Source organism: Nilaparvata lugens, chromosome 2 (genome assembly GCF_014356525.2).
Source record: "Nilaparvata lugens isolate BPH chromosome 2, ASM1435652v1, whole genome shotgun sequence".
Taxonomy (NCBI): domain Eukaryota; kingdom Metazoa; phylum Arthropoda; class Insecta; order Hemiptera; family Delphacidae; genus Nilaparvata; species Nilaparvata lugens.
In genome coordinates this window covers 25,269,636-25,294,851 of record NC_052505.1, presented here as the reverse complement: position 1 = coordinate 25,294,851, position 25,216 = coordinate 25,269,636, and the positions used below count along the sequence as shown (strand labels likewise).

At 33.8% G+C, this 25,216-nt stretch overlaps 1 protein-coding gene across 1 annotated transcript in view; it reads left to right on the top strand.

Moving 5' to 3' along the window:
• The window catches only part of LOC111044999, a 187,012-nt gene that overhangs the window by 117,978 nt on the left and 43,818 nt on the right, over positions 1-25,216 (top strand). Inside the window, 11 exon segments of the mRNA XM_039420886.1 lie at positions 3,967-4,196; positions 5,645-5,861; positions 7,732-7,836; positions 9,139-9,272; positions 10,237-10,309; positions 11,030-11,065; positions 12,680-12,836; positions 13,776-13,890; positions 15,756-15,788; positions 17,686-17,759; positions 18,264-18,445. Of these exon segments, the coding sequence (XP_039276820.1) occupies positions 3,967-4,196; positions 5,645-5,861; positions 7,732-7,836; positions 9,139-9,272; positions 10,237-10,309; positions 11,030-11,065; positions 12,680-12,836; positions 13,776-13,890; positions 15,756-15,788; positions 17,686-17,759; positions 18,264-18,445 (1,356 nt within the window).

Below are 25,216 nucleotides of genomic sequence, written 5' to 3'. Positions count from 1 at the left end.
GTATTTAAAATCACGAGAACTCTGGTCATATAATCACAAAATACAGTTTTGTTGTAACGTGATAGGCCAGGCTTTGTTTTAGATTAGTTGCTGTAAGAGTTGAGCAAAGAGCAGAAAAATTGACAAAAATAAACGAAATTTAGACCAAGTGCTAAGTTACTACTTATTTTTGTTAAATGTGTATTTCGTCCGCAACACTTTACGCACTTTTCTCACTCACGCTCTCTCACTCACTCTTTGGCAAGAGCCACTAGACAATGTGCCGTACCGTGCAGTTAACCCTGACTGTATTCTTGGACACGTTATATTATGATAATCCACACAAATCCTCCCATCCTCATGCTTTTGTAGGGAAACGTAGAAGTTTTGTCGCTAATCCATCTGTCTCTTATTTCTTGCCACTAAGTTGGCTCGTTAGCTGCCTACAATTGTAAACTCTAATAAGTCGGTTAGATGAATTGATATCGTTTGAATAGATTGTGCTGTTAAGACATTTCCAAGAACAAAGTTAACTTACTCTTAATGTTGATTAAAAGTTAAATGCAAATATATATTGTATACTTGTAGGAGATCTTACCAAAAGCTAAAAAATTGTTCTTATGCCTTTACACAGAAGTTTTTTTCAACTCCTAAATTTGTTTCGTGAGGTGGAATTATTAATAACTATGTTTCTTATTTCAACTGGAATTTTTGTTCACATCTCAAAGAATAGAATTGTATACTGAATGATGATATAGTTTTAGAAATGAACACTTGTTTCAGGTTTTTAAACGAAAATATTATAATCCAGTATACAATTCTATTCTTTGTCGTTTGAAAACATGAATCAAAATTTCATTTTTCAAACGCTAGTAATATCAAGAGAAAAAGTGAATTATGTCTCCACCCCATCAGAAAGATGAATAGAAACTTTGATTCCATTTTGGAGGCATCTCTTTCTTTGATGCTCTCCTTCAAAATCGGAAATATTTTTGAAAACCCAATAGATGTTGTTTATTCTTGTTTTATCTACAAATCAGTAGAATTCAATCAATTATTGGAAATAAATATAAATCAACTAAAAGTCTAGATCATAAATGGAACTGGCTTATAAATAAAGATCCATGAAGAATAATTATAACTACCCCCATTGCCTGATAGAATATGAATAACTATTCCTTGTTTATATAATATCGACATGAATGCCTCAGATTCCAATGGGTTTTGAAGATGGAGTTGATCATACAAGTTTCCATTCCTTCTGAGTAAAAGTTCAAAAATTATAGTGAAAGAAAATTTATTTTTGGTGGAATAGTATTGATGAATGCATAGTTGCATGCAGTAAATAATAATCTATTTCAAGTAGTGGAGGAAACGTTCATGTGAAGTAATATGGTCATGAATGTATAGAGTACTGTAATACAAAACTGAGTTCCAATTTAGAACTGACCACCGAGTTTGAAAACTGAAAACTTAGCCGATATTTGGAGCATGACCACTTTGGAAAAGAAGGCTATTTGAAGAGTATCAGTCTAGTGAAACGAGCGTTATGATTTACGACTGATTTATTAAGTCACAGAGTCAACAGGCAGTGGAACGAATCAGTTTTTAATTTTTTTCCAAGTCTCTAGCAGTTGGGCAAGAAGACGCACAGGTGTTTTGACGAGTTTCTCAACTTTTGGATGGAGTTCAAAACTGAAATCGGGGTGCAGAGGTCTCTCACCCACTTTTTGCATTTGTGCCAACGCTGCTGTTATCATTGGCATTGTGTCGGCTGTGTATTCTTTGGTTTCATCTAACAGTAAGAGTTCCTTCATAGGTTAGCCATGATCTTTCATCATCGATTCACTGTTTCTAACAGGTTTCTATTTTCAGATTTGGCAGAAATTGAACTGCGAATCATTTGATTTGATAGCAACAACATTTTGAAGCGAAAGATGATATTATGATCTGGCTTGGTGACACAAAAAACAAATATATAATTTTTTTCTTCGGTGCAACCAGATGGCATCAAGCATCAACTATAATGGTCCTACTACTGAATATAAATTGTGATCTATTTTACCACTCGAGTTTTCATTTTTATTGCATTTTAGAGATAAATTATCTGTTTTTAGATATTTTATACATTTTACATTCATTTCATCAGATTGGAGTAACCTATAAAGGTTGTCTCTGCAATCTCATTTTCTGTATAGTTGATGGCGTTGACATTTCTAATAAAGTAAAAACTTCTTGTCCCCGAACAAGAATGCCAACCAGGTTGGTGACGTGGATTAATAAGACCCTTAAGCACCAGTCTGCTAGCGTTGCACCCTTCAGTCTGCTAGCATACCTGGTCGTGGGCTTGGATCCCGCCGGTAGGCATGGACGTTTGATCATCTCATCAATCACCTTTGCACTCATTCCATTTCCCAAGCACAAGAAGAAGGGCATCATCCGCAATAAAAAACGACATAATATCATAATTCCACATTCCAATTAGTCATATACAATTATTAAACTTAAATGAAAAGGCACAACAGGCTTTTTACCAAAACTGTCCTTTTTCAAATTAATACTATAGTTCAAATCAAAATCCAGGTTATAATCTTTGAATGTAGTTCTTACAACTAACAGGCATTGGTAAGCTTGGGATCTCTGTTGTGGCATTCCTACTAATATGTAACCTGTACCTTGGAGGAGTCTTGGCTGATCTCCGAGTTAAGTATAATCCAGGGGTTTTGGATTCTTGATATTATAAAAAGCCACTTGCGAACCTATTTTTTATTGGATTGCCAGAAATTGTATTAATCATATTTCGATATTGCCAAACGTACGGTCATGATAAGACAATGGAAATTATTCACAAAGTGAGCCATTCATATTTTTTTAAGATCATTCGATTATGAAATTTGAAATATTGATTGTTATAAACATACAGCCATACATTGGTAAAAAGATTGACAAGAATGTTCGAAATTAGCAATTAAGTTATATGTAGTCTATTTGTTTAACTGTAAATATCACACTCCATTCTCTTACACATTTGTTCCTTGAAATTCTTCCTGAAAGTTCACCGATGATACAATTCTGTACTCGATAATAAGTTGAATAGAGGGTTGGGACTCATGTTAGGTAGGCTACTCATTTTTATATTGAACCACTTCTATTCAAATGGATTCAAATTTATCAAGGATGTCACTCACACAAGCCCTAGATTTTCAATGGTAGAATTGAATATTGTACCACTATCCTATTCAGATCGATAAAACAATTGTAATAAGTTTTGTCATAGATGTTGCTCTTATGAGTCAGAGACTTGAATAGTAATGAAAGGGATTCTTATGGCGGTGATAGTGAAATGGTTTTAAAGCTCTTAATCTTAGCATAATGAAACTGGCTTTAAGGATCTATTCTTCCGTTTGAAGGACAGATATAAGAAGAGTGTCACTTATCTGGCCTTGTTCTCAGATTTTTCATGTAAGGGATAAGAGTGAGAGATCAGAAGACCGCAATACAGTTTTTGATCTACTCTAATTGGATCGTGATTTTAGATGGGTTCCCAAACACGGAGACGTGATTATGCAGCTCATAATTTTCTGTTAGCTGAGGTGTCCTATAAGATCCTACGTTTATTCATTCATTAAACAATGATAGTAACACATTATCATAAAATGATTTGGAATTAAAAAACAGGCTTACAGCTCTTTCTATTCTCATCTGAATTTGTGCGATAAGAATGTCTTATCCAAGGTGAGTATATATAGGCCTATCGTTTTAACAGCCTTGAGTCTTGCATACCTACCCTTATGAATGAAATTATTATTATATGAATAGATTACAAATAGTTTATTTACTATTATTAAATTAATTCCAATTGGAATAACTATTCATTATTTAGCATTTCAACAAATGCAACTTCCAATTTATTTCCATCTATTTACTATTACCCACTTGTACGGTCTAATACGTTGACTATAGCGAATATCCTGTACATTTTGGCAGGAGTGTGGTCACCCGCGCAAACGCCAGAAGCCCAGCGAAAAGTGTTCGACTTTGCCAGTGCGGAGAGAGAACAGCGCGAGGATGAGGAGCGGGAGAGAGACAAGAGTCCGCAGCCTGTAGTGTGGACGCCGAAGAGTGTGCCTTCGCCCACCCCGGAGCGCAAGGCCTACAGACCTGTCAAGTTCGAATCACCGCCACCTGTCCGCAAGAATCCGCCCAAATCCAAAGAGGTTGGTGCAAATTGAAACAGTAGTCGTACTCGAATATTAATGAGAGTTAATAACTCCAATCTAATATATTGGAAGAGGTGACAAAGGCTGAATTGCTAAAGATTTTCAATACCAATAGACAAGTTTCATCAATTTTCCACACAATAAGACTACAATATTAACTTTTTGGTGAGGGATTATCTTATTTATTAGGAGATAAATAAATATATCTTATTTATTAGGAAATAAATAAGACTACAGCTATTTAATTTATTTTAATAACCTGACGATGGTAGACCTATGATCATCGAAACTAGTAGTTACAATTTGTATTCTTGTTTTATTATTCTATTAATTTTAAAGGGTACTATAATTCAAATCAAATCAAGTTTCATTCAATGATATCACTTACATGACAAATCCATTATACAAATGATATTACAGATCATTAATACAAATTGTAGTCTATTTTATTAAGACTGCAGCTATATTGTAACAAAATATTTGCTATGAACTCTTACTGTGATAGGAATCTCCATGGAAAAGTCAAAAGTTGAAAACTTTAGAAATTATACAGAGAAAATAGTCTCTGAATCGGTATCAATAGAAAGAATAGTCTGACAGTAAGATTATAGTTAGGTCTGTAATACCCATAGATTAATTCTTGTAAGACCTGATCATAGATGAATAATTTTTGTGGGCGTGATGTGGAATAAATAAGATGATGTACTACTCATCCAATAGTGTATGAGTATTATTGATGAGATAATCAAACTTCCATTCTTATCGGTGGGATTCGAACTCAAGACAAGGTGAGCATAGCAGACTAAAGTTGCAAGTACTAAACCCCGCCAAAAAATTGCAATTTGATTCACGTGGTTATTGAGCTCATTAAACTCAGAACCTGATTGAATGGTCAAAAGTTTGTTCAATTGAACTGAGTTGATGGTTGAACAGATTCATCTCCATGATTCAGTCTGATACAAGAGATGGTAAAACCCAAAGCCGAATTCCATTGTCATTATGTTCAATTCAACAAGAAAATTTTTAAAAAATTTAAACAAAATTCTATATATTTTTGTAGTTTATCATTTGAAGTTGGCAAGGTAGACAATTAATATAATGAATCTCCCAAACAGGATCTGGCATTGAATAACAATTCCCTACTATTTGAATCATGTATGTTAAATATTTCATTCTTCTGCTAGAAGTTTTTGGGAATCGGCTATCTCCCAGTTGCCCGAAATGAGGTTTTGATGAACGTGTTCAACATCTATATCTCAAAATGATAGTCATTGTTTTCGTATGTTTAAATAACCGTCTAACTAATCACACGATCGATTGTTATCTCATTCAGCTCTTTCATCACCTGTAATATTGCCTGAAATTTAATTAGTAAATCTATGATATCACTATTATATGATGATTCCTTAAAAAGTTCAAAAAATAACGGATTCGCTCTGTTGCAGGATTCTCCAAAGCCACCAACTAGTCTTCCACTAACGCCTGCCGATTGGTCGAAGTCGACAGCCAATAGGAGCACGACTTTCCACTCGGAGACAACGACCGACGTCGAACAGAGGCTGACCAGCAGTCAGAGTGCCGACTCGTCGCTCGCCTTTTCCACCGAAATAAACCTGCCTAGGGCGCCCAATCCTACCATCACACTCCTACAGAAAGCTAGAGGTACCGTAACAATCACATAACATAAAATATGATAGAATAGAATAGAATTTAGGGAGTTCAATTATTAAAATATGTAGTCGTGGAGCAAGTAGTATTATTCATTCACTTGTATTTATTTTTCGGTTTCAAATAAGTTATGATTTTTCTGACAAGGTTAATAGATTATTTTTATTCTGTTTAATCATTTAATTGTATGTGTGTAAACTTTTGAAATTTTTAGTAAATAAAAATGATATGTATACAGTATATGAAATGATAGCATGATACCGACTCCTGGCAGACAACCTTTCGGGTTATGTCAAAACTTTTGTCTTGTGTTACATTTATTATATACATTCTCTTGTAGTGTATGGTTTTATTGTTCTATTATGTTAATAAAGGCATTTGCAATTCAATTCAATAGTATATATTTATAATCAAATATTATACTCTTAAATAGAAAAAAGTAAATTTGTATGGTTTTTGTTTATGGGGAGTCCCTTACGGGAAACTCCCACCCATCCTAACTATATTATTATTTTAAAGGTGTGTTTTCGTTTGTGCGGATCCGCGTTAAGTCAAAATAGAAACAATAATAGATTGAATCTATTTGTATCATATCCGCATGCAGTTGATAACGTATTCAGTATTAAAATCACTGTTATATTAAATGGAATGACGTACGATATCAACTGAGTGAATACGATACAAATATATACGATTTATTGTTTGGGAAAGTTGCTATTTTGACTAATATTTTACGCAGCTGAACGCGGGTACGCACAAACGAAAACCCTCCTTAAGCTCTAAATAGGGTTGATAAATGTAGAAATATTTATTTATTTATTTATTCACATTGTGTACAATACTTAAAATGAGGAAAGGCACAACAGGCTCATGCCCAAAACTGTCCCATTTCCAATTTATACTATACTGTCCAAATCAAAATGTTGGTTTATGTCACTTTCACTTTTCAAAATACAATTCACACTCTTCAATACTCAGATAAACGAGCAAATTTTGAATCAAATAGATACTATTAGAGTCTCAAATTAAAAAATCTAGAACAGTAACTTAATAATTATTCAAAAAGTCTAAATTTTGAATGAAACTATATATCAAAGAAATTTATTCAGTAGCAGGTATAATACAAATATACCCAAATAGATTTGGCTGGATAAATTAAATCCCATCGTAAAAGTACAGTGAAGAAAGTTAAGAAAAATAATTGCATCAGCAAACTCTTAATGAAGAGACCGAACAGTTCGTTCTTATTGAGGGATGTAGAAGCTAAAAACAACTCATTCACCTAGCAACCAAGTAAAAGAATCGTACTGATTGATTGCTGTTATAATGTAGGCCTATGTGATTATTTCTTTGACAACCAACTGGTTGCTCAAAACTCAAGTACCTACTACTACAATTGTCACCGACTGATTTTCCCATTTTTTCCACTCAATTTTCTCTTATTGTATACAGGTGGTTGTTAGACAGAGTCGTTTCAGCTATAAATTCGATCTCAAAACCTATTTTCTTGTACAAGTTAGTTCGAGGTACAGTATTCAAAATAAATACGTTGAAAATAATCATGCTAGATGCTTAGAGAATGCTTGTATTTACAGTGCCAGAAATACTTTAGAAAACAATGTAGGACTTTGAAATTGAAAATAAAATCAGATAACTTGAAATTGAAAATAAGATCAGATAACTTGAAATTGAAAATAAAATCAGATACCGGTAACTTGAAATTGTTTTTCCAGATTTTCATAACTATCCAATCATGTAGGCTATTGTAGCACATAATTGACTATACTTTTGTATATTGTCGTATGAAAACTTATAATATAATAGATACATTGAGAATGAAATATTTTTAATGGTGTTTTGGCAGAAGGACAATTACCACGTGGTGCACATTACCTGGAGGGAGAAGACGAGACTGCTTCGATAGCTTCAGAAGATTGTAGAAGGCCTCATATAGTTCCCAATGAAATAAGTAAGACCAATTTCCATCGCATCATTTTTATATTCTCATATTTCAATCATAATTATTGCGGTTTTCTGATTTGATAACAATTGTTAAACTCATATGGATACTAAATGCGTATTAAAGATTCCTTACATCATGTATTTTTTACTAGCAGGTAACCCGTGCTCCGCAAGTGTCTATTTTAAAACTTGACGTGATAAAATCTTGAAGGATTGAAAATATCCCTAAAACCATCCTCGGTTAATTAAGAATCTATATGCAAAATTTCAAGTTAATCAGTCCAGTAGTTAAGACGTGATGATGCGTCAAACATAATTCTCCTATCCCGTATGTGTATACGCCAGTTCTTTCCTTTATTGACCGAGCGAAGTGAGGTCTAAGATTCAAGTCGACGGTTTGGCATTTCTCTTAATGTTTGAATGTTTAAATGTTTATATGTTGCGCATTTACGGCGAAACGCGGTAATAGATTTTCATGAAATTCGCCAGGTATGTTCCTTTTTTAATTGCGCGTCGACGTATATACAAGGTTTTTGGAAATTTTGCATTTCAAGGATAATATAAAAGGAAAAAGGAGCCTCCTTCATACGTCAATATTAGAGTAAAAATCAGACTATAGAATTATTATTCATCATAAATCAGCTGACAAGTGATTACACAGATGTGTGGAGAAGCCAGTCTATTGCTGTATTTCCATAAGGTCTATAGTTTCAATCAGGTGCTTGTGGATGAGAATACTGCGTGAGGTCTACTGTTCACAGAACTACTAGTTATATTATAGATTGCTTTTCGTGGATTAGCGTGGGTCTACTTTGCGGCGGGCCTTAGTGTCAATCAATTTTTCAAACGATTTCTCCCTGCTTGTTAGATGCTCACACCATGAATAATTCCCTATAGCCACATGCTATTGTGATCGCTCAATAGTAAAGATTGTTAAATACTCAGTGCCAGTCGCACAGAAGCCGGTTAAATTTTAATCGTGATTAATTTAATGAGATCCAATCAGAGAATCTTCCTTTTCGAAAAAGCCTTCTCTGATTTCTTCTCGTTAAATTAATCAAGATCAAAATTTAACCGACTTTTGTGCAACCAGGCCAGTGATTCAGTTATCCAATCGCTTGAAATTTTCTTCTTAGACGACTTGACTTTAATGCATAATTATTTCAAAATATCATAGTAGCCTACAATAATAAACTTCACGTTCATCAATGAGTTGACAACAGTATTCCCAAATGTATGATGTATGATTTGATTAATTTTGTTAAACAAGTTTCTAACACTGATTTGTAATTTTATTCTATCTTTTCAGTTTATACCGTGAAAAAAGAATACTGCAGTGAAGGCGAAGACAAGAAACCAAAGAAAATAGTTGAGCTTGGACCTAGAAAGTTTGAAGGCATTGGCCCAACTACCAAAGAAGGAATACCTATTGTTCTAAGATCTGTGAGTATAATATTTCATACTAGAAACTTGGTACGTTATACTATTGACAATGGATTTTTTTAACATTTCAGTCCCGTTGAAATTGAGAATAATTTATCTGGTCGTTGATTTCCAGAATAGAAAATTTCCAGTCTTTTTCTGGCGAAAATATTTTATAAAAATAGAAAAATAGAATAATTTGTAAAATATATTTGCCAGAAAAAAACTGGAAATCAACGACCAGATTAATTTCTCAATTTTACCAGGACTGAAATGTTAAAAAATTCATATCCAATCAATGAATTCTCTTTATCAAATCAATGCATATTTATCATATTATTTGTCATTAGATTTTCATCATCGAAATTCCCATTTTCTGGTGGTTTTTTCTCTTGAAATTTCATTCTTTTTTCATGTCTCACGCCAGGAACTTCTCAGGGTAAGTAATAGGGTATTTAATTGATAAATGAATAAGTGAATTTGGAAGTAGCCAAACAAGGTATAGTATTGATCTACCCAATTCTATTCTATTCGATGATTAGTTAGTTTGTTTGGCAATCTACTAGGATATTATTTTTTTGAGTACGAAACTCCTCTTATGAAGAACAAATAACTTCACTTATTTATTGATGCATGGGAATGCACCTTAGTTATTACTTTTTGAAAATGATTCACGAATAATATAATGAAATAGCTTAATTGAAAATCTTCTGATACTCCTTAATTCTCAATTAGGCTCTAATTCAATCAATTCATTAATTAGGCTAAATAGGGCAAATAGGCAAATAGGCTATAATTCATCATTCAATTTTCTACTAAAAGTCAAACTAAGTAAATTCTAAAACTGAAGTATTACTCAAATGAAGTATTCAATTAAATTCTTTATTACAGATTGACTGTATACATTGATACTTTTGTTACTACACAAATAGCCTGATTCATATTTCTATTTTTTTTCTAAAGCTCTGATATTTTATAATTTCAGGAAGTGAAAGACACCAATCAACAAAAGTGGTACAAGCGCATGTATGATTCGCTCCACAAAGCGGAAGGTGACAGTAAGTATAGGCACAGACACTCACTTTTCGAAATATATATCTTGAGTGAATAAGTTAAACTCAGTAATCCAAAGAATAATTGCTAAAAATAGTGATTATATGGATATGGTTCTTAAAAGACTTGAAACGGCTCATCCTTGAGTTGTTATCCTGACCTTGTTATCTATTAGTTATTCTACTTATGTTACTTTACTCAACAAATTTAGTTGGAAAATTTTTAAGGAAACTATTTTTGAAGGCAAGGCTAAGTGAGAAGGCAGTTTTCATGTTCGTATTTCATATGATCATATGAAATACGAACTTATGTATGCTTTTTAATAGTATGCTTTTTCTTCACTTTTATAATAGCTTGGATTGAGCTTACTAAATTTTTATATCCTACAAATTGATCTGAATTTTCTCTCTTTTAGTAGTGCAATATTGGACATTATTGGCATGAATATAATTATACCATATCTTTACTTAATTCAATTTCTTTATTTATTCTTATTGGTGCAACTGTATATTCTCAACGAACGTAATAATTTATTATTCTTATAGTTTATCACAACGATATTTGCCACTTCCTTGTCACAATTCAATAATCATTATGTATATTCAATGTTGAAAACAAGCAGAAACATGGAATCCTGGAGCTTGAACGTTGATCATTCAAGAACTAGTTGATATAGATAAGACACAAAATATCACGTACTTTTATAACGTTTTTTCTTTTTTCAGAATATGTAACTGTACGTTACAGATCCAATAAGAAAGGTGATTTAAATATTTTCAAACTATGCTTTTTCTATAGAGGAATCGGGCTAATCGTCTCACACTGTTTAATTTTTCCAGTTCTAGTCTATGATTTGCATGTAGACTAAGTGTTTTCTAATATTATACTCATTCTGTTCATTATGTAAATTCTCCATAGATGTAGAAAAATATTTTCCAATTGATTGATTGTCTACTTATTGACAACAAGTAAACTCACTGGATAATTATTGTCTCTTCTAATTAAGAAACTTTCTAATAGTTATAGATGTTTTTGAGCTTTGTATAATATATGCATGTAAACAAAACAGCAAATCTAGGCAAAGAATGCTAACGTCTGTCATTCACAAAATGTTCTTGAAGTTCAGTGTCGACATAGATTGGAATTATTCATCCTTAGAATATTCATAACTCTGATTGAACATTATCGCAATAAAAATATTTACAACTTCTTAATACAGCCTCCCTACACAAACTCTAAATAGTATGCAGCAATCTTCATATACTAACTGAATAACAAAATATTTAAGACACTAATTCAATTATAATCTAGACACCTTATTAAAAACATGTATGTCGATTACCAATAATGAATTTTATTAGCCTAATCAATAAGTAATAGATCATTGAAAACTGTTAATGTATCTGAGTCATGTCATTAAGATAATAGAAAATTCGAATTCCAAAATAAATTATAGGCTCTTCTTAGAAACTTTGTAGACTTAAAATAATATAATGAAATCTCTGGTTTCAATTTGGTACTAAGTGTAAGTTAGTTCAGAAACAACTCTGGAATTTTTCATATAATTTTTGGACATAAGTTTGTGTCAAGTCTGTGAGATATATAATGAGAGTAAGCAGAAAGGCACAGAGTACCTCAGTGCTAAGAATTGATTTCCCCAATTTTAAGTTTGATATTATTTTATTGAATAGCATTACACAAATCATAACTAATTTTGCATTTTTCTGAACGAATGATAGGAGTATTCCAATAGATTTTCGTTCCAAGTCTTTCTAGAACGTTACAGAACAATTTAAACTCTTTTGATTCAAGTGGACATAGAATAAATGAGAATTTAATAAATTTGAAATCAAGTTCGATTTGTCTTAAAAACCCTTGGAATGTCTCATGCAAAAATATACACTACAAGAAAAAGTTCACAGCATTGAGCTGGATTCTCACATATCAGTGACAGTGAACAGTGAAAATAATAATTCCCACGAGTTTTAATTGGACTTCTCCCATTCATCCCGGTGGACCAAGTATGAATAATCCCATTAGAACTTAAAGGAATTATATTTTCACTGTTCACTGACACTGTTGTTATACTGCAGCTGTGAAATATAAATGAGAGCTAAAGTAAAGTGGTTTCTTACGCACGGATTTACTAATATAATAATATAAAATGGTTATAAATAAATAAAAGTATATACATAAATAAAGTATATACAAATTAAATAAAAAATTGTATGGATGGCGAGGTGGAAAACTTATTATGATCACACCACCGTTGAGAGTCATAACCATTTATTATTATGGAATGATAATATTATATTCTTAAATAGCCAAATTTGTTCATAATGTTGTGATTTAATGGAATCTATTAATTTTGACAGATCAATACCCATACGCAAGTGCCGGTGGATACTTGTCAGAGCCTGACCGCCTAGGCTATGACTCAGACCTGACCTCCTCCAAGTATGCCACTCTCGACCGCAGACGCATAAGGAATAAAGAGAAAGACTTCACCACCAGTACTATGCCACGTTCCAAGTCAGTTTTCTTACAAATTCACTTTTTTGGCTGAGGGTGATGCGCATATCAGTTGCCCATGTGATAGCCATCAGTGATGTTCATAAGTTTGTGGGTAATGAGACGGATGATGATAAGAAATTAGTTTAAAAATCGCGTTCAGGTGTTTCGGAGCCCAACTGAAGCTGAACCTACCTACTTATTATCTCGCATCATCATGTCTCATTTTTCACGCACAAGCCTAGAGTTTATGTAAGCATCACCCTCAGTAAAAATTATTCTATTCATTTTCAGTTCATTCAAATGTTTGATAATAGCTGCTTGTATTCCTATTTTATTCGATTTTGATTTTAATCGATTGAAATAATACGAGATTTTATTATTTCTATTACTGTTATAAAACCCTGGAATGCTCTACCGTGTATTTCATTTTTTTCAATATTCTGGAGTGAATAAAATAATATTGTGTTTGGCAAAATGAAATGAGTAGGGCTATTATTCTGATTTTTTTCCATAACTAAACACTTATTAATGAATCTTTTACAAATAAGACTTCCTGTTTTAAAATGCAAAAAATTAATAAAATATCATTTCAAATAATATAATGTGTAGCACAATAATTGAATTCAATAAATAATTTTATTTGTAATTAAATCAATCTTCCATATACGTGTAGAATATAAAAATATATTAAGAACCGTAAAAAGGTATGCTTCAAATTTGAATACATCAATTCCAAGTAGGAATTTTTCCTCAGATTTCTTGGTATTTGTTTTTCAATTTACTACTAGATTATTCACTCTACTGAAATTTATTCTCATAATCACATCAACGAGAAATATCAGTATTTATTGCTGTGTCTATCAACTCCATACAAAGTAATGATCGTAAAGTATGCTTGAATGTTAACAAGAAAAGTTTTTAATACAAATTTATTTCAAATGTCTTACTTGTTAACAGATATGTACCTGATAACTCTGTGAAGAAGCCTGTTGACGTTTACAAGAACCAGCCCGGAAGAATAGAGGACTACGAGCCTGGACGGTCATCTATATCAGAAAAGGAAGCCAAACAAGTAATAGATTCATTCTTATTCATTCATCCTAGTAAAAATTTTATAATATAGAACTGTTATATTATGTAAATATTACTGATATAACAAATTTTGTGAAGATCGTGGACTAACTCGTGTGTTCTATAGAATAAGGGTTTTCCTACATAGTTCACTTTAGTGTTGTTGTTGTAGTAATTAGTGTCACCAATATGCTGCATAGTTGATGCTCAATACTAACTTCTCAGTAGCAGAAATAGGTAGTTAATATTATGCGAGCAATCACAAAATCATTTAGAAAGCGAATATAATAATTACATTAATTTGTATTGAAATGGATAAGGCTCACTTTTATCTAGTAGGCCTGCATACACACTTCTAGTGTTGGGCTACTTCCAAATTATTCTAAAAGTCTATTCTGGAATTTCAATCTTGTGACCGATAAATCCTTATCGATGCTGAGGAGAGTAATGTTTTGATGAAAAACGTAGATAACTTGATTGAAGGTATTTGAAAATAATCGAATTGGTAATTTAAAAAACTAAGAGATTTGCACGTCAATTTTACAGTGTGCAGAAATCTACCTATGAATAATATTGTGTCACTTTGTAACAAGCTAGTTATTTTCTAATCTTCTAAGCTTTAATTGTTGTATTCTAACGCCATTTTGAGAATTTTACTAAGATTGAATAATGCTTAGCATCAATTTGTTAAGCATCCACCTTCTTATTTGCAATGGAAAAAAGCACGATGATAATAATTACAATTGGATTTAACAAAATCAAGCATATAATTGAACACTTTTCTCAATTATGAATAATATGAATCAAGTGTGCTGATTTTCTTTTTGATGATAATAAATGTACAGTGCTTCAAAATATTTTTTTGGCAAATAATTATAACAGTGATATCAAGGCTATTAGAAGATGTTCTTGATAATTTGAACATAATAATATGATATACGGTATCCAATGGCATAGGCTATAAAAAGACATGTAAAAGGACAATTTCTCAATAATAATTGCTGGAGTCAAGAAAATTTATAACAATTAACAGGTTGGAAATTTACTTCAGATGACATTAGAACTTTCCAGCTAGCTGTTTGACTAAATCTTCCAGTTAAAATATGCTTGTGACATCTTAAACTTAAATAAACCTTTGGTTAGAATAGGCCAGTGATATCTTACAAAAAATGATCTCCATTCCCACCAAAGCACTATCTCTGCTTACCTTCATGAAGTCATTTCTACCTCTTCTACTTCTATGATTAGAATTGTTTCTCCAGTGATAATTATTATATATCTGTTTAATTGGCTGTAGGCAAATTTCAATAAAAAAGGTTTCGCTAAGAAATACCATATTCTAGTTCTTGGAGAATTCAGTCTTCTCTACTCTTTCCTCTCTTTCTTACATTTTTGTCATCCATTCAAAAAATCCATTTCCGAAAGAATTCAAATTCAACAATTTTCTTGCGATAATCATTAATATCCAGTAATTTATTAATAACATTCTGTATATACACATTCATTGTTAATTTGTGATGTGATTCGGAATTTATTCATGTTTCTGTCTTCAATTGTTTCATTGTTTTTTATCGTTTCTTATTCTATATCTCTCATTTTCTAATCCTCTTCTCAATCTCTCTTGATTGTCAGCTCTTCTCTATTTAATCTCTTAACATCATTTCAATTTATCTTCTATTCTGATCTCTTCTATTCTGTCTCTTAATATTCAGTTTCGTTATTCTCACTCACCCAAACATCATTTCGATTTATCTTTCATTCTGACCTCTTCTACTTTGTCTTTCAACATTTAGTTTTGTTATTCTTACTCACCTAATAATTCTAAAATAGTTGTCTCGGTTTCATTGCTGCGGTATCTGTTTTCAGTGGTGGGATGAAGTGTTGGACATTTTCGACGAGGTAAGAAGTCATTGCATATCATACATAAGTAACATATTCATTATACATCTTACCAATAACTGGTTCACTCTGATCTATATGTAGCAGAGCTGCTTTATTCAGAAGTTCAATTAATCAATTTTATACAATGAATTAATATTGAATACCAGGACACTGATTATTTTGTACAATATCTATAAGCAAGGTACTTTTAATAAGAAAATCGAATATCATCACCATATCAGGGAAGATAATAATGACTCAACTCTTCCTTTCATGTTTACTAATCGATAAAATTTTATTGTTGGTACCTATTGATTAGAATTACATTAACAGTTTAAATTTCTCACCATTATTCATCATGCGCAATTGACATACTCATAAGATCATCGCCTCACTTGAAATTTTGTAATTAAAATTTGACTAAAGAGAATCTCGTCAACGTATGTTTAGAGTGTCAGCGTTTAAGAGGATTAGTATGAAATTTTACCATTTAAAAATGAAAAATTAGGTATGGGAATTGTAATAAGTTTGAAGTATACCTGTACGGTATTGATATTTTTTTCTTAATAATTACAGAGGTAGGCCTAGTACTGTAACAATCACAGTTTATAAATATTGTATCTGTAGAAGACGATTTTTCTATTCTAAATATACTGAGGCACTACTTATTTCTTGATGGAAACCGTAGTTTATCATATAGGCCTACTGAATGAGATTATACTAAAATGATGATTTTCCTAGATACAGTAACAGCATTTGCATGGTGTTCAAATAAAATGCATGCAGCATGTTCAATGTTTAGAGCAGGTATTTTTATAATTATCAGGTTGAAAAAATCATGAGTCAACTATCACCATTCCTTTTCAATTTGAGATTCGAAAGAGAGTGCTTGATGGATTTCTTGATTATTTATTGGTGGATTTTTTGTCTTTCTTTCCCATTTCGAAGCAGAAATCTCAATATGTGATTCAATTGGGCCTATATGACTTATGAAGTGAGTTTCATTTTCCGAAAAAACAATAGTTTTTGGTTGGAACTTATGTACTCATTCAATATGATCTATAGTGAAGTCCACGTTATAATGGCAGTGTTTGATTAGCAATTGTATTGCTATCCTCGTCTATCCTCGTCTATCATTCAACAAAGCAGATAGGGCTATCTCTTTATCGCTTTGCTCTGTTGCCAGATACTTTTTTTACAATGTATAAATACAATTAATTAACAAAATATTCAATCTTGATTATGAGAATTAATTATGGAATCATTGCAAAAAATAATATTTCTTGCTTGATAAATATAATAATTGATTATTGCAAACGAGAATGAACAGTTAATATTACATCAATAAACCGGTATCGCAGTTACCCTCCATAGAAGGCATTGACAAGACAGAGGATCGGCAACGTTGTTCTCCTATCTTTCTCCACTGCCATTTTAACGTGGACCTCATTATAGTATTCAGAAGATGTTTGTATGTTTATCATAATTTTGTAATCAGAATAACAGTTAGAAATTGATTTCCTGAGATTCTATCTAAAATGTTTTATTTTTGAGTTATCAATTGATAATTTGACATCTTGCAGGACGTCGTACTTCCCAAAAAGAGAGTTGCATCAATTTTCATGCAACCTTGATCAATGCAAGGTTCAATACATATTTCATTCTAATTCCACTAATCAATTGACATTTTTCTCTTCACTAATAGTGTTTGTGGTTTCTAATAGTTTCTAAAGTTTTTGCGTATTGTTTGATAAAGGTTCCAATAATTTTTCATATGGTAGTTGCAAACTGGCTATTGTAATTTAGCATTTTCAATCAACTCTTCATCAATTGGTAGTTTATTCAGGTATGGATTTTTTCTTTTCGACTGTAGATCAATAGGAACTTGTAATATGAATATATTGTTTTGTTTCAGCAATTCGAGCAGGCCCAAAATACGAACAGACCGCCACCCACCACTCCAAATACAGGCAAACCTTTCATGACTTAGTGAGTATAAAAATTATCGATCTAACAGAATCAGAAACTAGTTTTAATCGATTTATCATACTCATTGAAAAGATTTGAATAGAGAGGGCTGATACTTAATTAGTAAGATATACTATTTACAAGAGGATAATGATACTACAATACCACTGTAATTTTACCATACGGTACTATCATAAACATGGAATACTTTTTAAAATTCAACCAATTGCTGGAAACAATTGGATCATTAACTGTAATCTATGAAACTATAAACTATAAAATCATTCATGGATATACAAGTGAGGTTCTTTATTTCCACATGGAAGTTATTTTTCTTTTTCATTCAACCAATCATAATCCAGACAAAGAACCATAGAGGTTTTGCATTTATAATTTATTTGTCTCAATCATGTATATTCCAAATTCTTCTACTTTATAAATATGAAATTGATATTTTTTTCAGTTTTCAAATGTGATTCATTGATCTGAAAAAGCATATTAACTGATATTCAAATTTTTGTTCAGCGCACTGAAGGAGTCGGGTTATGAGAGCGATTCCACACTGGTGTTCAAGCGCAGAGACGAAAATCTGCAGAATCAGCAAGCGATGTCGCCCGCCGAACAGAAAATGGCCTACAAGACAATTCAGAAGGGTGGAGAAGTGCCTCTGCATGGTCTACGCAAGCCGGCTCCTGAGAGGCCCAAAGGTAAGCTCCACTTCATTTTCTGTTTTCAAAGTTCCATTCATCTTCTTTAAAATATTTAATAATCTATAATAGTTGCTATCATTCATGTTTAAAATATATCCTATGTCAATTATCACCAGATAAAGACTCTTCATCCACTCATCAATCAATTGGATATAGTGTGTGATTGTCACCACATTGTGAGTACCTTCATACTATCATTTGTTTGTGAATTGATTTTCCTCCTATTTTAGAATCTTCCTCTAGATTCCATTGTAATGATGTACGTTTATTCATTTCAATTGTAATGATTTCCAGAATAACTGTTTTATATTATTTCTCTATAGTTTTCATGTACTTGACTACAAGTATCATAGCATCATGTTGAGTTCATTATTCTCAAAACTGTAGAATTTTCCATTTTCTGGAGTGCACGTTATGAATTATGTGTATTTGATTTTATTTGTTTATTCCATGAATGAACGTCAATTTTCATAGCCCTTATAGTAAAATGGGTACTGACTTCTTTAATACAATTCCAATGAAAATATGACTTGCTTAGTAGAGCATTTTCATATTCTCTAGATTAGTGTGCTTCATTAGTAAGCTATAATTATATTATTCACATTGACTCAATAAACGATTCATTCATGTTTTTTTTATGAATTCGATTAACACATTTAAGTTTCATAATTAATTATTTTGGATGTATTTCCCTCCTTTTTCATTTATATGCTACTGTATCCACTACAATGATATTACATTATCAAACTTTATTCACTTGTATTACTTTTCTTTTTTTTTATAAACAAAGAAAACTACAGGCATTAAGCCCAAAACAGTCTTCACTACAATTTACAATCGTATTAAGCAAGTTACTAAAAAAAGAGATACAGTACATGCAATTTTGAAATACATAAGGGAATATGATGAAAGAATATTGAAAGTAATCTTAGTATAGGTAATAAAAACAGAATGAGGATAATAATTTATAAAAAGAATACAATTGAGCATAGAAACAGGTTAAGGGGAAACATGTACCACTGCTGGAAAGGAAATTGATGAAAACAGAGGAACAAAGAAAAAAATGAGTTAATAACAACAAAATTCACTGATTAATGATTTTTTCTTGTTGTATTCACTTATACAAGACATAAGGAAATATGATGAGAGCATATTGAAAGTAATCTTAGTATAAGTAATAAATACATAATGTTTGAAAATTTTGAAAGTTTCAAATCAATACTACACATTCCTATTAGTAAAATGAGTTTACATTTTAATAGTAAATAGAATTCGAGGGACTTCTATAAATTTTAATATTTCAATTGTAATAATTTCCAGAAATACTGTTTTAATTCACTCCTTTCAATAATTTTTTTATGTTTCATTTTTAATTCATGTGCATGTCTCAATAACCCACGAGCATCACGTGTGACAGCATGGTTTTCTCTTTCAGAATAGCTAGATTACTTTGTAGATTAGTTTAGACAGTTTTTAATCTGTATTAATTCTCAAAAGTCAGCATGTTGAAGGTGACGGTTGGTTTTGTCGAGTTGGCACTCCCTTCAAAACGAAACTTTTCAAAATTAGGGGAAATAATGTTATAAGTAGAGCATTTTCCTCTAACCCCAGAGAGGAAATTGAAATATTTCACACCTCTTTATCTTTCTACACATCAATTATTGATCAATGAGTAATATGAAGGGGACTGAAAAACGTTTCAAATAAATAAAAGATATCGACCCAATTCAAATTGTATTCAATCAAGATTTGGCTAAAGTAACTTTACTGTAGACATCCTTGTTCAACCTATTCCTATCACCACTTTTCGAATCTGCATAAATCTTGCTCCTTCACTCTCTCACTTTCATATCCTTTAGAGCATTTAATCTCTCTCGCCCATATAAAGTGGGTTGTGATTATATTTGAAACTATTCAATGAGTTTTAAATAATTGTCTATTGTGACCTAATCGAATATGATTTACAAAAAGCAGTTATATTTATGATTCTTCTCCAATTATATTCTCTCATTTCAGTTAGCCTAACCATGAATTTCTTGGATTATTATGAGTTAATTGAATGTACAATTTTCATTACACTTTCATGTGCATTTTTTGTACTTTTTCACATTTTGAATCCTGAAATTTTAATTTACCGTTCTTATTCAATATTATAGGGCCATAACTTATCAATGCCTTCTTATTTATTGATTAACATATTCCTGAAAATTCTCCATGTCTGAAGATGTGAATAATTCAACAAGGCTTTCAACTGATCACGGACATGCTTCAACTTACCTCCGACTAATGCAATACATCAAAACAAAAGCAACGATATTTTCCGATGATTTTATATGAATCATTGTCACGGCATCCACAGTGTGCAGTTCTCATCAGTGGCACCAAACCCAGGCACACAACTAATAACGTCGCACCTCACAAAATTTCTCAAATTTCAGTTTTGATTGACTGTTTTGTTTCTATTTCCCCGTTCCCGGCAGACGAATCGGACCTGGAATATTTTCCCATATCTCCTCACTTGACACGAATTAGAATACATAAGAGTAAGCAGACCATCAGACCCCAAAGAGAGATCATTTGCTATCCTATCACATCCATCACAACCGACAATCCACCCCCCGTTTTCTCCACTTTCAAACGCACGGCACGTCCTAGCGTGGCACTATCCCGGTCTCGATCTCCGGACAAGAGACCACCCTCACCGCCCAAGCGCAGGTCATCCCGCTCCAACTCCACTCTCCGGCTCTACTCGAAGGTAACTCCTCCCGTCACCACACACTTAAGTCGGACTTCATCCGGTCTCGAGGTCGACTCGAATGTCCAGTACTTGAAGGAGCGGATCACAAACAAATTGACACGTAAACCGGAGTACAGTGCTAGTCAAGTCTCTACTAGACCCACTTCTATAACATCCAAGTACTCGATTCGTAGAGAATCACCGAGTCCTGGAGTGAGAACCACCACAAGAAGCACAAGCAATGTTTCTGCTAGTAGTTCCAGAAAAATAACTGATAGAAAGTCAGTGCCCATCACACTAAGATCTCGAAAAGATTTGTCGTCTTCGAAACTAAACATATCTCCTGACCTACGTGCTCCAGCTGAAGTCAAGAAAGCGTTGAAAGATCGTGAAATAAAGGAGAAGTCCAATGTTTCTTACACTTCAGCAAAAGATTTTCCTCCAGGTACATTGGTGAAAAGTTCTACAGCATTCTACTCGTCCAATAAAGACGGGAAAAGATCCAAGGAGGATAAAGCGTTGAGAGTCACTGTTGCTATATCAGCAAAAGGGAGAGAGCTGTTGAGATCGCCATCGGTTTCTAGAAGCAGTCCCACTAAGGAGAATGGCTACACTAGTCCTAAACGACCCGAGACTCCTTTGAAGAGGAGTGATCGAGATGCCAAATCTCCATCGCCGTCCTCTATCAAATCATCTAGTTCTAAAAGTAAAATGAATCTCAGCTCCGAGAGTATTAATCGACCTAAAGTGGCTGAGTCCAATCAATCTGCTACAAAAGTAAAAGCAACATCTTCGGGAAAAACATCCCCAGTTTCGATCATTTCTGTGGATCAGTCGAAAAAAATGAAGAAGAGTGTTGTGACTCCAGATGCAGTAACTAAGAAGAAAAAAGAGAAGAGCGTATCCAGTAGTGTTTCCAAACCAATCTCCATGTTCAAAAGTTTAACATCACGGAAAACGAGTGGTGATAAAGCTGCTAAAGAGCAGAATGGCAAGAAGAAGAGTAAGAAGAAAGCGGAGGAAGGTGTGGCAGACGATAAACCAAAGAAAGCTAAGAAGAGTGTTTCGAAAACGAAGGTGAAGGACAAGGAGGAGGAAGGGGAGAAAAATGATAATCAGAGTGATTGTGGGGATTCGACGATTGTTGCGAATAGTAAATTATCGTCGACTGTGGATAATAATTTGGAGCATGAGTTGGTGTTGGACCCGGTGACTGATAGTAAAGCTTTGCAGCCTTTGAGATCTGATTCATTTTTCCAGCACTTGTTCCTCAGGGATGCTGCATCCTCCCCCACCCCTTCACACGTCAGCAGCGTGTGTAACCCGTCCACTGTTTTAGAGAGAGCTAAGAAGTTCTGCGAGGTGGGGGACGGACGAAGACGTATGTCTTTCAAATCGGAGCCCTCTTTGAAACTTCTAAGCGTATATTTGAATCATAAGAAACCGGTGACAGAATCCAAATTCCGTAGTTTGGATAAGGATATAATGAGTGGAAGATCATCAAGATCACTAAGTCCGTATTACTGTCGGGGGAGATCGTTTGAGTTTTTCGAGAGGTTGGATAAATTTGATAGGATGAACAATGTTTGGGACAAAACAAACAGCGTAATTTTGTCACCAAGTTTGTCTCGTAACAGCAGCCCCGCCTGTGAATCGGTCAAAGAGCGGAGCTCCAGCGAACCTCCCCCTAGTTCTCCCATCCATGACGCTACCAACCCTTATTGGGAAGCTGAGGAAACGATCTCTCCCTCACTGAGTCGCTCTCCGTCTTGTAGGAGAATCCGCAACGCTCGCACAATGACTAGAACAATAGAGAGTATTGGTGGTCTCAAACGTAAAGGAGTGCGAGCTAAGAGTGTTGGCGAAAGTGATAACAAAAAACCACTCTCCCCTCTACACGCCCAAAGCACAAGTTCACTGAACTTGTCATCCCACGACCACAATGATTATCAGGGCTACTTTATAGAACTCCTACACTCCACCAAAAAGTCCGACAGATTTCGAGAGCTGCATAAATTCTACTCAAGTTTGGAACGTATGGGACAACTGGAAAGAACAACTTCCAATACCGATCTGAGACCAAGAATGAGGAATGAAGAGGTCATCGATTATGATAGGTGGAAGAGTTTGAGGACAAAGGAGCGGGCTGAAGAGGAACTGAAGGTTTTGTATGAGAAGTTGAAAGAAGATCAAAAAGAAAAAGGACTGTTGTTTAGGCCTAGAGAGCCTGAAGCATTCAGATGGAGGAGAGAACAGGATATGGGCCTGAGAAACAGAGAAAAATCGGTAGAAGATTTGAAAAATCAGTACTACAGACTTACAGCTGAAGATTTCGATTTCGATGATAATAAGAGGAAGGAGATTGATATGAAAAAAGATGTCTACAAACCATTATGGCGTGGGTCATCAGTCGTAAACTTGGCTCACTCCTTAACAACCTCTGTATCATCTCACAGAGGTCGCCCTGTATCTTTTTCTGAACAAAATTTCTCCTCGCCAAGACCGGTCGGACAAAAATATACCAGATCCATTGGTAGTAGATTATGGAGTAGTTTATCCATGGAACAAGTGAATGCTTTGAAATCTCAGTTGAGTGAGATTTATAGCACGGTATCAAATTTGAAAAGAGAGAGGATAAATCGTATGATAGAGGGAACAAAAGAGAGAAAACCAAAAGAGGATTACGAGATATCAGTGGTTGCCGGTGATGTGACACCCTGTAGCTCTTCAGATGTGTTGCATGTGCGGTGTAATTCTTTGCTGTCGAGTGAACAGCTCTACTCACCGCTAACACGTAAAAAAGAGGCGAGACGGTCGGAGGTTGTCAAGGCTGACTCAATAAGTTCAATACCTCAATTAAAGGAAAGTAAATCCGGGAGCTCTGGCGAATCACAAGCGTCAAGTATTATAACAAAGCCTTTGTCCGAAAATGAGAAACGTAGGTTATCAATGACTTTGAGTCAAGAAGTGTTAGACAGAGTGAACAAGAAGGATGAGAAAAGGAAGAAGAAACGGAACACTGCATCCCTTGTGATACCTAGAGAGACGCTAGGAGCGGTCGCTGCAATCAAGGGACACAAGAAGATCATGTTGAAAAAGAGCCCTACCACTTCTGAAACCACTAATTCACCACGTACTTGTTATTCGATTGAGATGTCAGAGGATAGTTGTCAAGACAAACAGAGTAGCTCTTTGTCGCCTAAATCGAAAAATAACTTTTTACTAGTGCTCACACCCAAAGATGACAATGCTCAGGAAGTGAAAAAAGTTGTCGATAAGTGGGCCAACACTTCTGCACAACAGACTTCACAGGAGGAACTAGATGATAACCAAGTAACTGCTAAAATGGTGTTGACTTCCAACAGTGAAACAGACAGTGGTAGCTCTGAGGCGTCCACTGTTATTCATTTGGGGAGCAGAGAGAGTGTACTGAAGAAAGAAGAGACAAAAAGTGGTAGAAGAGAAATAAAAAAGGATAAGAATCGAGTGTCAAGAAGTGATGGAGATGTTAGCTTATCACACCCCAACCCTACAAAACGGGCATGCAGTGCTCCGGGAGTATTTGATGTTACAGATGATCAAGAGTTGTTGTCACAGATTACTAAAATGCCCAACTTATCTTCATCTCAATCCTTCACAGATCTCAAAGAGTTGTTCGGAGAGCAGAAAGCTACAATTTATACAGTTCCTAAAAAACCGGCGCCGGTGCAAGTAACTGATCTTGATGAAGAATCTGATGTGAAATGTCAGATGAGCCCTGTTACATCTGATCAGATGTCGGCTAGGTCCAGGAGTATTTCCCCTGATCCTATGCGATATTACAGAGCTTATCTCAGTATGGTGAAAGCTGGAGATGTGCGGAAACTGAGAGAAAAGTTTGAAAGTTTTGATGATTTGTTTCAAGGGGATAATGTGATACAGATGGCAACTTTGAAGCCAGTGAAAAAGTTCCAAAGTGACCCAGATTTGACCAGGGAGTATTTTTCTAGATGTAGCGCAGATCCTAATAAGACTGTGGTCAAAGGACAGGA